Source organism: Toxorhynchites rutilus, chromosome 3 (assembly GCF_029784135.1).
Source record: "Toxorhynchites rutilus septentrionalis strain SRP chromosome 3, ASM2978413v1, whole genome shotgun sequence".
In the NCBI taxonomy this organism is placed as follows: Eukaryota; Metazoa; Arthropoda; class Insecta; order Diptera; family Culicidae; genus Toxorhynchites; species Toxorhynchites rutilus.
In genome coordinates, this window is record NC_073746.1 from 332392091 (window position 1) to 332407360 (window position 15270).

The 15270-nt window shown below is 38.9% G+C and overlaps 2 protein-coding genes across 2 annotated transcripts; one reads left to right on the forward strand and one right to left on the reverse strand.

The window, feature by feature from the left end:
- Window positions 1–2530: 2530 nt before the first annotated feature.
- On the reverse strand, window positions 2531–4791 carry LOC129778331 (uncharacterized). The gene is made up of 4 exons (XM_055785192.1): window positions 4505–4791; window positions 3127–3289; window positions 2856–2956; window positions 2531–2694 (listed from the first exon to the last, which is right to left on the reverse strand). Exons 1-4 carry the CDS (start codon window positions 4580–4582, stop codon window positions 2578–2580), a joined length of 459 nt encoding a protein of 152 aa, XP_055641167.1. The 5' UTR covers window positions 4583–4791; the 3' UTR covers window positions 2531–2577.
- Window positions 4792–10846: 6055 nt separating this feature from the next.
- On the forward strand, window positions 10847–11374 carry LOC129774601 (uncharacterized). Its single transcript, XM_055778364.1, has one exon. The coding sequence runs from the start codon at window positions 10847–10849 to the stop codon at window positions 11372–11374; it is 528 nt and encodes a 175-aa protein (XP_055634339.1).
- Window positions 11375–15270: the final 3896 nt, after the last annotated feature.

The window sequence follows — 15270 nt, forward strand, 5'->3', positions numbered from 1 at the left end:
AGTAAAATTCTGATTATACGTGAGCGTAACATGAGCAAGTTGATAACACATGCGAATTGGGGCTCTTTTGATATTAACAAGTTCTTCCGCATAGTAACTCGATGCTGATAATTCTTTAATATTTTCCTTCGTTGGTCGTATTGTTTTCACATATTCACGTTGGAGAGCCTTAACCCTTCTCTTCGTTGGCCGAGACATTTTGATTGAATGTAATACTTTTCCGTTTATTGTTTTTGAAAGCATAGGCAGCCTTGGCAGTGTTCCGAGCTCTGCAATACAATTTTCTTACCCAATGTTAAAGTTACTAAAACTTACATTATAGACCCATTAAACGTAAAAATAATGATTGTATTTATATCAACACAATTTTATTCTATTGATTTTCATGACATGAAACGCTATGACTCAGGAACAACATTTTATTGAGTGGTTTTGATAGCTGTTTCGATGATGTTGTCTGACATCAGTGTCGAAAAAATAACGATGCTTTCACCAATACAAACAAAACCATTGCCGACGATTGAAAAATGAAAATTTAACTTTCAGAGTACTTTCTCGAGTTTTCCGACGTTCTTTACTATACAGTGCGACAGCAGATGAAAATTTAATATCTTGTGAGTAATCGATTAGAGTTTGGTTGATATTACTTGATAGGAAGTGTGCGAAAACGATCATTTTTTTCACACTGTTTCGCAAAATTATTGACTTTCGGGCGAGGGGTGAGGGAGGGAGATGAAACAAATGAGCGCCATTGTGGCAGCCATTTGTGGCTAGCTTCCACCTTCACCTTAAACTACGCAGATACTATCAACCACCACAGCTGTATACAGCCGTTTGTAGCTTGCTGTATTTTTCATTTAAATATGTATAGAATATCTACCATCAATTAATTTAAACATTAAAAGAATTTTACCTTTAGCAGCATATTTAAATTTTCTTATTTTGCGTATAGTCAAAACATACAGTTTTACAAATTAATCCTTCTACTTTAGCATTCATGTGATTGTCGTACGGTGTATACCGAATTGTCGAGCGATTTGTGATTCGTATTTTTTTCATCATCAGCTTATATCGCCTTATTATCACTACACAAGAATGAATCTATTAAACAAAATATATGACAAACGTGATAAAAGCGAAACATTTTCAAGGTATAAATTCCAGAGTGATAAAAACGAGACGTGATAAAAACGCCCAGTGATATAATCAGTGGCGTCAAGTAAAAATTTTGCACCCGGGGCGGAAGAGTTGATTTGCACCCCTCTTTCGCAAGAAAAGTAGAAAAATTTGCACCCAGGGAAGAGTCTGCGTCGCACCCGGGGCGGAAGAATCGATTTGCACCCGCACCCCCGTCAGAAATCATATTTATCCGATTTCTTCAGATAAATTCGGTTCACCACTAAAATCGTGCACCCGAAGGCGGAAACATTAGTGCCATCCAAGAAGAAGAAGTTGAAGAGGCAACGATTATCATGCAAGAACTTATTGAGATCGGCATTACATCGCACCACAAAAATGAAACGAAATGAAATATTACTAATCATCATGACTTATATTCATAATTCTCAATGACTCAATTCCTTCTATAATAGATTGAGCAGTAGAACCAATACAACTTGATTGTGATAGTCTGCAAACGAACATTATTTCACCGAAAAAGCTACTGCTCCCGATGCCTTAGAATAAAACTGAGAATAAGAATAAGACAATGGAAAGATCTCACAATACCATAGATATCCATGAAAAATAACGCAACTTCAAGATTTCATGTGTATTTTAACTCAAAGTATCACGAAATCATATGTATTTTCAACTTGTTTTCAACTTTCCCATAAACTTCATACTCAATGTAATCAATGACGATATAATTTTTTATGTTTACTGATCCACCTATACCTCATCTACCATTCCACCCTGTTATGTGTCACACTGATTTTCATCAATCATTTTCAGTTAGACAGTTGAACTTCCTGCCAAAAGCTTATTTTCTTTTTTAGCTCGTTACCGCTAGACGGTTATAACAAACGGAGTACATATAACAAACGGCCCTTTTCAGGGCTACTTTATGAAGTTTAAAAAGAGTGAAACTAACAGATTTCTGAACAATTAAAAGAATTACATTAAAAAAAAACAACTGTTCTGAACACACACAGTCCTACGTCAAACTTCCGTCCGCGCCCCTAGGTTCAGACCCTTTTACTTTTTTCATCAAGTTTCAGCATTCGAATGATATTGGATTGTTACTTTACGTTGGACGTTATATAGAAATGATCGCATAATATGAATTACTTCTGCTGCCTCTGCCATTAAACATTGAGCATAAATAGCTTTATGTTTGCATCAATAGATTATGATAAAAACGAGACTATTTTTTGTTGATAACTGATGTTTTTCGTCTTACTAATATTTCTTGTTCCACGAGCCCAATCGTCATCATTGCGAATAAATCCCGCATGATCCACATACTCCAGGGATATGTTATGAATTTGTCATCAATTTGTATGTTACAAAAATATAAACGCCTTCGTACTTCCTATAGGACTGCCACTTGTGATAAAACTTTTTTATTATTCATAACTATATATTAATATTTGGAATGAAGTTGGACGAAATAATATCTTGCAATCTAGACGCTACTTGATCCGTTGCGTAATTAATTCTCTTAACGGTCATAGTTGTATTTTGCAGCACCACCTGAAAATTAAAAGAAGCTGACAATGTATATACTGAAAGCTCTGCAAATTCAATACATATATGCGATTGAAGTGTGAGCAAAAGATTATTCGCGAAATGCGTTTATTTAATCCGTTTTGAGCAATTTGCGGTATGTTATGTGATGAGATAGGACTCCTCACCTGAGATTTCATCAGTAAATTGTCGGTTTCGGACAGTTGCCTCGAAACGGAAGAGGCCGTTGTGTGGATGAACTCGTTCAAAAGAGAAACGCAACGCTCGTCTGCAATTACAATTTCGTGTTTTAGTTTGTATTTTTTTTACCATTTAAGTTGATGGCGCAAAACTAGAAATCGAATAATCGCAAAAATGTGCCATATTCGAATGCTACTGATAAAAATATTGCGAAATTACCTTTAGATGAGATTATCAATTCTTGAAATGAATACTTACTGATCATCCGTCGTAATTGAATCCGCTGGATATCTTCCGCTGAAAGACAAGTTTGATCGAATGCTTCTTCACCAAACACAAGCGATAATTTCCGCTGTGGTAAAGAAGGGCTACTGATGCTAATTGGAGGCGGAGCATCCGGTCCTGTTCCAATGTTCACAACCTACATCAATTAGAATTACGTATTGCATGAATATGACATCGATAAACAAGTGAAAATGAGATTAACAACTGGATAAAAAGAAATTTCTCACTACACATATACGAAGTTCATGATGCATGAAACTATTTTCCGTCTTGTATCTCGTCTTTGTTTTTCCGATTTGAGACGCGTGTTGCTAACTATTGCTGAGTATCATGATGCCCATAATAAACTTCCAACACGTTTACTTCGCTAGCATTTATAAATCGATTGGCATTAACTAATTTAGATCCATATTATAAAAACTCGATCGAATGTTTTTCAGAACAGATGGTTTCGGAATGAACATGCTATTTTCATATATGCGTTTGACGCAACACATTTGGCTAAACACGTTCAAAAATGTGAAAATTTTTTAAAAATTTTCCTTTAATTCTCCAGGTTTTTTCATAAATAATGATGATCATACCTTACTCCCCTACAAATGTTTAAGCAGGACGAGGATTCTATTGATAATAGTTTATCACTGTATTTCTTTATTAAATTATGCTTACCAGTGAGCACACTAATTTGAATAGAAAATGGTCTGGTTAAGACACAGACCGATCGGGAATTAAACCGTATTGGGTTTAATGTCAGTATTATGAATTTACAAGGGAAATCTCACTTTATCAGATCCCCGGCCACAGTCTGCTAATGCGATCGTTTTCGAGTCCAAACCTAAGCCTAATTCCAGCCGATACTTCAGTTCCTACATTCAACCTGGGGTATAAACGTGTCAACCCGAATCTGCAATGAGATCTGCTACAACACAGAAAGAACCTTGTTAAAATTATCTGTTGAGAAGATGAATTGTGGAAACCGGTTGAGATATTCTTAGCTTCCTTCCGCTTCCCACATTGAGCTTCTTGGAATGTTTTTGTTTTATTCGAGAAAAAAAATACTTTTTCTCATGTTTAATCTCAAGTTTCTCTATGCTTGTCAACGCGCGCGGGCTCCAACTATTGAGATTTCACAAATATGGTTTGAATATAAGTCTACAACTAAAGGAAAAAAATACATAGCATACCAATTTTATAAATCGTGTCTAAACCTGAATGGACATTTTAGTTTTTGCGTGAATTGATAAGAAAAATACATTCACAATTTTAAAACATTTTCATCTTAATCAGCGAGAGATAGGTAAGAAAAAGCGTGATTATCTAGTTTAAGTTAATAGTTTGTAAGTATGGTAACCTTTCCATGATTATCGTCTTCATCCTCATCTGTTTCAGAAGCTTCTCCAGAAACTATGTTTGGTGATTTCATGTCCATTCCTTCTTTTTTAACCTTTGAAAACGTCCAATGGGTATAACACTACACCACACAAACTGATATCGTCAGCGATTTTTTTGTTTGTAAACACAATCCGTGTTGACGGCAATGAGCTTCGCGCTCCCCTTTTGGGAAACGATGTTTATAACAGGGGTATGACTAAAACGTCAAATCCCTCATATTGCCAGTGTACCTAATATTGCTGCGGTTCACTGACATGTTGGTTCTCTCAATTACTGTTGTTTACAACTCGGTCCGGTTATATAGTCGAATAGTGGCTAACTTTAAACTCCATGTTAAATGTGAACAATGTGTGAAACATGAAAATCGTTCATGCATTTAGAAATAAAGCAGCGCATTTTTCTTTATTTTTACCTGAGAGAGAGGAGCCAGCTGAATGACAGATAGTTTGTTTTCTTCTTATTCTTTTTACGCATTCTCATCAAGAAAATTCCAATCTGACAATTTCAATCAAGCAAGTTGTTGTCATTCATTGATGAGAAAAGTGTTCAAACTTGACGTGAACCTTTGTTTGTGAGTACATTTGTGCGTTTTATCCCCGATTTGATTTTTGACTTAGGACTGCGTCTAACAGGAATATATGGGGGGACAAAAAATTTGAACATTGATCATGTAGGAAATAATAAAAGATCTACCAGGCCAGCCCACATCATGGCTTCCAACAGCATCGGCCCATTCAAACAGTTTTTTTTTTTATTTTGATAATTTCGATATGGTTGCCCTAAAGAATTATTTCGATGATTTCTAAAACAATATCCGAAATAAGAAGCAAACTGATTTTTTATGATTTGTTTGTCGGTGGAGATCTTGTGTGAATTTATGGGTGTTTGGCTCATTTGTGACTTTTTCCGATCGTTCATCCAGTTTTCGCGAATTCTTTCATTCTTTCATTCTTTCATTCTTTCATTCATTCTTTCACTGGTTCCAGGTTGACCTATTGCTGGAAGCTCAATGAATCGATTTTTGCAATGTGGGCGATGACTGTATATTCTCCGATGCAATTTGAATATGCAACGTATGTGGAATATATAAAATAAGTGCTAATCTTCCAATGAGAGAAATCAATGTTACCTCTTTAACATTGATTTCTCTCAGGTGCATTTTGAGGGAATTTTGTTTGTGTCCGATGAAATAATAAAAGGATGCTGTGTCTGCATTTTTAACAGGCAGTGATCACGATTCCGATGAAGATGAGAATTATCCTACCAGTCTCTCGTCATCTTTGCCATAATATTCCTGCCCATCACTGATGGACCATTCATATAAAAATTTTAAATTTGACATGCATGTCGCTTATCAAGGCAATATTATCACTGAAGATCCAATCGAATTGACCGATAGTGAAGGTGAACCAATTAGTCTTGTCCACAAAACTAAAAGGGTCAAGATTCTTTCTCCCCTTTATGTGTGATATAATTTGTATACCATTTCCCATAGACAAAATATCTGTCGCTTCCAATCAGTCAACATAAATGTTGTGCTCACTCTGCTCTTCCTCACAACCCCCACTTCCCGTTTGTGGCATTGATGAGTGAACATTGTTTGTGCGAGTGTCGAGCAGGAATGAATTGTCTTTCTCGAGATTCATTGTAATGTTACGTTGAGCGCACTTGATCGAAGAAATTACAAAAAGAATGTATTTGACCGCAGTATTTAATAAACTCTTTCTGAAAAGAACTGGATTTGATTTGTTGAAAACACTATCTTGTTTTCTCTCGTGTTGTGCGTTATGTGTGGTGATGGTAGTTTTTTTTTCGAAGTTGCTGTTGATTTCTATGGCTTCAGCGTTTTCGGCTTGCATGCAGCGATTTTTAAGGATTTATTTGACTTTTGCTTACTATCTCCGTGATTTCAACGATTTCAATCCTCGCAAATGATATGTTGGTAAACAAATGACGCCATATTGATTTTAATTTTCGGTAGCCTATATTCAATTGATGTCTAACCCCTGGTTTATAATGGATTTTCCAGGGGTTAGACATCAATTGAATATAGACTATTCGACTATATAACCGGACCGAGTTGTAAACAACAGTAATTGACAGAACCAAAATGTCAGTGAACCGCAGCAATATTGAGTACACTGGCAATATGAGGGATTTGACGTTTTAGTCATACCCCTAGGATTTTCAGGTGAAATAAAAATAATGAATGAAATTTCACTTTTCCGTATCAAATATGTGTTTTTAATAATTGAAAATGACATTATATTGTTATTGGTAAAAATTCTTGAACGAAAATCTGGTCTGATAATAATTTTATTTGTAATGATAAACAGGGATACGAGGGGATTTATAAAAAAACGATAAAAACTAATTGAGCCAGGGTTAATCACCCCTATTCTGTATTCCGATCGATTCGAAATTCGAAGGGCTTGATAAAATTCCATTCTGTATTCCGTTCGAGTTGTTTTTGCATTTCGTTCGATCTGTTTCTCATCGAGCGTTAAATGAGCAAAACGTTCGAAATAGGGAATGCTAAATTATAACTCAAGCGAAATAACGGTTTCGAACAAAATGGAAATCCGTCGGAATACAGAATAGGGCTGAATAATACGTGTTTCGAGTATTCGAATAACACCAAGTAAAATTTTCATTCAAATTTTAACAATTCAAAACTGCCTTCGGCCCGCTGATCTGATGGAGAGTAATTTGCCTCAAAAACACAGATGTCGCCACTAGATGTCGACATTTTTCATTCGTCAATGCGGATTGCAAGTAGCTGGAATTGACAGGTGGTTCGTTTTCGACAGTATGAGAGTGAGGCATAGAAGATGCGGGAGGGGATGAAAAGCGACAGCGACTATTTTTGTTTATAAACAATCCAGGTCTGATCTTTAAGTGCGATTCACATACAACATCCACGTCACGTTCACGTTCCGTCCCGTCACGTTGCGTCAATTATTCTTACAAGCAGTTCTTATGCAAACATTCACATACACCGGCAACGGCCACTTCGACTTACCGTTGCTGGTGTATGTGAATTCTTCAATAGTAATTGCATGGAAGAATAATTGACGCAACGTGACGTGACGTAACGTGAACATGACGTGGATGTTGTATGTGAATCGCGCTTCATGCTACAGAGCGTTTTTACACCACACAACAGTTATCTACACTGGGTCGGTTTCTATCGAATCAGCTGTAGTGTCCCACAACCTGCACGATCAGTTGAAACTCCAGCTGAATAGGCAATCACCGGGAAACGACATGCTTGAATATACACGGGTGAACAGCGTACCGCTGAACTCACTCAATCGTAATGGGTCGCCAACGATTAATGTGACCAAAGCGAATGTTCGCAGCAGTACGAAAGTATCCCGCCGGTGGTGGCTCTTCCATATACCCACTAGTACAGCTCTCACAATCGCTGAATTGTCAATCCCAGCAGCAACGGCAACATTCCTCACAACAGCAGTCACCGAATCACCACAATGATGCCAACAGCGTAAACAAAAACGTTTATGCGCAACACATTGCGGTATGCACTCCCCATTGCCCATTCATTGCATGCCATTTGTTGTCCTCTTCCTCGGAAAACTCTAGCCGTTTGGCCGCTGTCAATTCGAATTCAAGTAATGGCTAAACAGCAATTCTGACATAACGTTTCACCTTATTATACCGCCTTGGCGGATTGCGTTATTTGATTAAGGCTCATTTCATTGTGGGGTGTAGAGTCACTGAAATATATAAGTCAATTTATCAAATGAGAAAAATTGAACTTAGCTAACATATAATTTGCTAAATATGCTGTTTGTGCCGAACCAACGTAAGTACCCAGCAAACTTTAAATCGCATAAAATGCCAAAATTGGAAGAGATATACAAACAGCCAAGATACATTTGGGTGATAACTGGCATATACATGCCAAAGTAGAGGCGATATGGTCGGTGTTGAATCAGAGGAGACCGTCGCAAGATAGAAAAAAAATTGATATTAATTTTATAGTTATATCATCAGGGCATTATGCATTTCAAGTTATTATCACAGAGTGTCCGAAATATGATTCAGAACGGTATGTATGTATATGCCATATTCTATAGGTACATAAAGCCGTATATACAGCCATTCCATGCCAAACCGATATAGTGGTTCTCAGATTTTTGTTTAAACTGGTAGTTTTGTTCCTTATCGCAAAATATTAGACTCATATTTTTTTATAAGGGCGCCCATTTAAATTTTAGGTGGACCGAAAAATCAATTTGTCCCCTTTTTCCAAAAATGAGTTTTTTCAAAAATTCACAACTTTTGAACTACCGATTCAGATGATCGACATATCAATTTAAAGCCAATTAGTCTTTTTTTTTTTGAAAATTATAAAAATTCGATCAACGGTGTTGTAACATTACTATTTCTTTGAGTGTTGTTAAGGAATGAAATAGTTATGCCAAGTTGGTCACCCTAACGTGAACCACACTGTTGTACTAAAGACAACACAGTCTTTCTCTTTCGCAACAATGATCACTCGCTCGCTGGTTGCCAATAGGAGAATTGTTCTATATTCACCACTGACCATTGGTATCGTATAAAATACCAGTGGCAGTGGCAGTCAAGTCAGTCACAAATAGAACATCGGATAGATCACATCTCGAATTTATTAAACTTAGTTATACCCGTTTCGAAATACAGAGTTTCTTTGAACCGCGAAATCAAATAGTTTTTGACGTAGGATTACGTCTTTCGGGAACATATTGGGGTACAAATTGAAAATCGAAAATCGAGCGCACCTTGAAAATTGTCCAATTTCAAATGCTTATTGCTCAGACATTTCATGATGGATTGATGAGATTTTTGCGTCAATCAATTTCGGCACTCCATAACAATTTTTTACATTGAATAAAATAATATATGTCATGAAACTAACTATCGAACAATTGAAAATCTCAACCCATATCCTAACGAAAATACCCACTTCTGATAGGTCGAAATTGATGACATATGCGGCAGGTCCCAAACAGAGACATCAAAACCAAGCTGCCTAGGGGAAATTGGCATTGCAGATACAAGAAAGTAGAGGGAGCTTTCTTCCCACCGACATGTATTCCCTAACAGAGATTTCAAATCCATGGTTTCTGGGAGAAATCAGCATGTAAAAACCCTCGATAGTTTAACTAACGACGCGCACAAATGGATAGTGCTCATTGTAACTAGCGTGGGCATTGTTGATTGCATACGTGCTGGCGAATAAGTTGGGAGCGATGAACAAGTGTTTTTTCGTTCCAATAAGAATCTTTCGATTGAAGAATGATGTTTCAATGAACTGAATAGAACTTATGATTGATAGAATATAAATAAAATTTAAATTTGGAACTTTTATGTTGGTTGCTTCGTAAAACTTTTAACACAACTGTAAGTGTAAAATTGTGTATGGTAGCTATTGTGTTAAAATGACTTGAAATATGAAACGACTTTTTTTCTCCCAAGGAAAGTTCATGCGACGAGCAAAATTGGAAAAATGAAGGAATATTCGAAAAAGTGATTTCACATATGCTCTACATATCTTATTGGGTGCTGTTAGCCCAATTGAAATTCGCATTGAGGCATGTAGCATCGTGTTCCGTTGGGTTTAAAGCGAAAAGGAAATGGGTTGAATAAACACTCAGAAAATAAAAAATTATGAATGAAATTACTTTTCCATTTCAAATATATTTACTCTATACTAAGGTAAAACTTTTTTTCTGGTGAGAAAAATTGGGTTCGATAATGATAATTATCTTATATTGCTTTGATGAGCTTTTTTTCTTTATTTCATCCATACATAACACAGGCGCCATCTCGTCCAGGACCACAGAGGGCGGCTTTGGTACCTGATACGCACCATCTAATTACTAATCACCATCCTTCTATCATTATCACTTGGTTATGGACACTGATGGAGTGAACAAACAATACCTAACAACCAGACAAAACGAACCCAAATCATTATCGAAGAGTTTAACAATGTAATTCTTCAAACATATCCAAAATCAGCGTGCAGCAGATAGCCTAACGGAATCCTACGTCAACTATGCGGTCGTGTCTTGGACACAACCCTCCTGTGATTTTTTTTTCAATTGTGGAATCCAACGGCTAGATCTAATCTTGAACATTTTTTGGTCCTTCGAACCGGATGTTCAACCGGTGGACAGATTAGTTTAGTGGAAAAAAGTAGTGAATAAAAACTTTCGAGTACAATCGTATTGTGCAGTGCACAATAGTATTGTGTTGTTCACAATAGTGACAGGCTGAAGATTCATACTGTGAGATGAAATCAACCCTACAGAGTCTACAGTCCGATTTACAATCGTCATCATCCTCCTCTTCGAAGATACAACCGTCGGATCAATCGTGTGTGCAATCACGTGTAAAACTTCCAGAAATACGACTGCCAAGCTTTGGAGGCAAAACACGAGATTGGGTTACGTTCCGGGATATGTTTAGAAGCCTCATCCATCGGAACGAACAGCTTACCGAAATGGATAAGTTCACGTATCTTCGGTCATCCCTCACAGATGAAGCGCGTGTGTTGCAGACCCGGTACGAAAACAAGAAGCTTATCGTCAAGGCTCACCTAGATGCACTATTTGCAGAGGAACCAATGAAGAGGGAGAATTACGAAGCATTGAATCATCTTCTCAGCGAATACGATCGAAACTTACAAATGCTGGAAAAGATTGGTGAAGCTCCATCTAACTGGAGTACAATTTTAGTGTACATGGTATGCTCTAGACTCGATCCAGTAACTCTCCGCCACTGGGAATCGCATCACAGCTCAAAGGATGTGCCCAGTTAAGATGAATTAACAGCTTTCCTCCGTGCACATTGTTCAGTGCTACAATCCATAACACCCGCTAAGTATCAACAAATCGAAATCAAGAAAACGAAATTAGCCACTAGTCATACGTTCATTCAATCAACGAATCGGTGTCCGTTTTGTGGAGAAAGTCCGCACTCAACATTTAAGTGTCAAAGGTTTCTGGCTTTGAGAATACCTGAGCGGTATGACAAGGTGAAATGAAATGGGCTATGCTTAAATTGTTTCTCTTCCTCACATCTAGTTCGAGCTTGTACAAGTGGAGTTTGTCGTCAATGCATACAAAAACATCACACCTTACTGCATATGGAATCAACGAATAGAAATGCCTCATCGTCGCAACAAAGTACACGTACAAGGTCGCACGATCACAAAATAGAACATCACCAGCGAACAATCAACAAACACAGTCACTTGCCCAGAACCAGACAACACGTACACCACTTCCTGGACCCAGTACAAATTAATTTCCCATCACAAACACGAATTCGCTTCTACACAATCACTCGCCACCCACCACAGATCCAATTCCATTCGAGCACACTAATGCATTGTCAGCAACCATGCTGACTCCTTTGCGCCAAGTTCTACTATCTACTGCCTTGATTCGAGTGACAGATCCACATGGAAATACTCACTTAGCGAGGGCATTATTGGACTCCTGCTCGGAGTATTGCTTTATAACGACAAACCTTTCGCAAAAACTAAGACTGACGGAAGCAGTCAGTCACCTGTCTGTTGCAGGAATAGGAGGTTCTACTGCAAAGTACGTGAAATAAGAAGGTAGTCTACTCCCTGCTTTGTTCAAGTGTGGTAGGCAAGGGAAAAATGCAAGAAATAGTAATAAACCATCGATCGAATCCATATAAATTTAAACATTTTTCAAATTATAATACAAGAACTGTCTCCAAAAATGTTTCGAAATGATGAAATAGCAGTTTACTTAATTATTTTAAAATTTAAAACTGTAAAATTATCGCACCTGTACTATAAAAATAATGCAATCCGATAAACAAATGTGTTGAGAGGTTATATCGAAGCAGTGTCGTTCCCGTTCCCGATCCATGGAGCGAATGCATGGGATAACTGAAAACGTCTCCGATTAGTTTATCTCATTCGAAATTATTCTGTTCCGGCATCGCGGGACGTGGTACTTCAACATTTCGCTGAAGTAAACAAAACCTGTTCAGTATGAAATCGATAAAAAACCACATAAAAACTTACTTGCACTGAAAAAGCGGTATATTATCGTGTTTACCGTCGGCACGACTTGCGATTTTGTCTCTTTTCAGGATTTTTGTCGAGAAATATTGAAAAAACTTCAGTACTTCGAACTAATTGAGGATTTGTTATTACTAACTTCGTTGTGTGTGTAACACATGCGCTCTCCGTGTGTATACACAGGAGATATCCCTTACCTTCTATTCTACGTACTTTGGTTCTACTGTACGATCTACTAAAATGGTAGAGGCATTTGTTGGTCCCCGCTCTACCAGCATTTCGCCATACACTGAAAGTATACAGATGCATGTTCTTCCCAATGAATTGAAGTGTTAACGTAGCAAAGGTTTATTGGCAAAAGAGATAGATCATAATTTCAGGGAGACTTATATAGTTACTGGTGTGACGCAAAGCCTACTATTGCATCTCAAATGAATATCATCTCCAAGTGGTTGCTTCGGTTTGCTTCTCAACATCCCCTCTCAAACCAAGCGTGTGACGATGCTTCTTGAAGCTCTCTGCCGGAAGACCCTTGGTGAGAATGTCGGCGACCTGATTTTCAGTTGGAATGTACCGCAGCTCGATTTCTTGATTTTCGATGCACTCTCGTACAAAATTGTACCGTATGTCGATGTGCTTGAGACGTTTCTGGTCCCTTGGTTCATTCGCAATCTGGATGCAGGATTGATTGTCCTCATAGATGATGAAAGGTGACTTCAGGACAACTCCAAACTACGTTGCGAGGTTACGAAGCCAAATTGCCTCGCATGCTGCTTGACTCAGCGCCACATATTCCGCCTCGGTTGAGGATAGTGACACTGTTGTTTGCTTGCGGGTAACCCATGTTACCGTGTTACCGAACATTTTGAGGCAGAATCCGGATGTAGACCTCCTATCGTTGACATCGCTGCCCCAATCTGCGTCCGCGAATCCAAATAGCGGACTGCTCTTCTCATTACGATGATAGACAAGAGAGAAATCCTTCGTCTCTTGAAGGTAGCGCAAAACTCGTTTGAGGGCCTTCCAATGTTCTTCCGATGGTGCGTTCTGGTACCGGCTGAGGAGATTTACCGTGGCACAGATATCTGGACGAGTCGCCAGCATGAGATACGTAAGACATCCCGTCAGCTCACAATAGGGACACTTGAACGATTCCTGGCCATCGCGAAGCTGCTCCAGTTTCGCATTTGGCTCCAGTGGCGTTGAAGATGGTTTGCACGACTCCATGCCAAACCGCTTTAAAAGATCGAGGATATATTTAGTTTGATTGATAGTCATCGTACCTTCTTTCCTGTTGTTCTCGATTCGCAGGCCCAAGAAGTAGTTCAGATCTTGAAGATCCGTCATGTCAAACTCGTCAGACAGCATCCGCTTGACTCGGATTAGCTCCTCCAACGAAGTGGACGCAAGAATAATATCGTCCACGTACAGGACGACGTAAATCTGAAACTTCATTCCCGTTTGCGTGTAGAGGCAGCTATCATACTTCGACCGTTGAAACAAAAGCTTCTCCATAAACTTGTTGAACCGCTCATTCCAGTTCCTTGGTGCCTGCTTCAACCCATACAACGATTTGTTGAGCTTGCAGACTTTTGTTTTCTTCCGACAGCGTTCCGTTCAAAAAGGCGGTCCGCACGTCCATTTGATGAATATGCATACCCCGCAGAACAGCGACAAACAGCAACGTTCGAACGGTGCTCATTCGAACTACTGGCGCATATGTTTCCTGGTAATCGAGTTCGTGCCGTTGGGAACACCCCTTTGCAACCAACCGTGCCTTGTACTTGTTCACCGTATCATCGTCGTTGTACTTGATCTTGAAGACCCATTTGCATGGCAAAGCACGACAGCCATCGGGAAGGTCAACCAACTCCCAAGTGTTATTCTTCTCTAGTAACTTCAATTCATCGATGATTGCCAGTTTCCACTCCGACCAATCGTCTCGCTTCTTCGCCTCGTCGATGGTATCCGGGAGATTTTGACAATAAGTTTCCTCATTCAGGGCAAACGCTCCGAGCAGATGATAGTCAGCTAATTTTTCTGGCTGTTTACGATTCCTATCACTGCGCCGCAATGCTCTGGCTTCATCTTCTTTTTCTAATTCTTGTTCTTCGTGAATGTGTGTTTCATCCTTATCGGACACCAGATGGTCCGACGTGTAGACTGGTGACTTTTCAGGCTTGCTTTCATCCACCACTACGTCGCGGGATACAAAAACTTTTCGCTTTTCCGAGTCCCACAGCCGATACCCGTTTACGGCATATCCAACGAAATAGCACACCTTGCTTTTGTCGTCCAGCTTGCTTCTTTTCTCCTTCGGAATGTGAACGAATGCTTTGCTGCCAAACACACGCATCTTCGACACATTCGGCCTACGTCCATACCACTTCTCGAAGGGGGTCACCGGTTCATCTAACGCCGACGTTGGACTTCTGTTGATTGCGTACACTGCTGCTAGTACCGCTTCGTTCCACATGTACCGTTTGAACCCGGAATCGTCCAACATTGCTAGAGATCGTTCCATGGTGGTTCGGTTCATACGCTCCGCAACGCCATTTTGCTGTGGCGTGTATGGTGCAGTAGTCTCCATCACGATCCCCTTCGCAAAAATTGGTGAAATCTTCATTAACGTACTCACCGCCGTTATCGCGACG

Coding starts and splice junctions, on each gene's coding strand:
- LOC129774601 (XM_055778364.1), top strand. CDS start 10,847: ATGAAATCAACCCTACAGAGTCTACAGTCCGATTTACAATCGTCATCA.
- LOC129778331 (XM_055785192.1), bottom strand. CDS start 4,582: ATGGACATGAAATCACCAAACATAGTTTCTGGAGAAGCTTCTGAAACA. Junction 2,957..3,126: donor TCAATTACGACGGATGATCA/GTAAGTATTCAT, acceptor TTGTAATTGCAG/ACGAGCGTTGCGTTTCTCTT. Junction 2,695..2,855: donor ATTTACTGATGAAATCTCAG/GTGAGGAGTCCT, acceptor TTTAATTTTCAG/GTGGTGCTGCAAAATACAAC.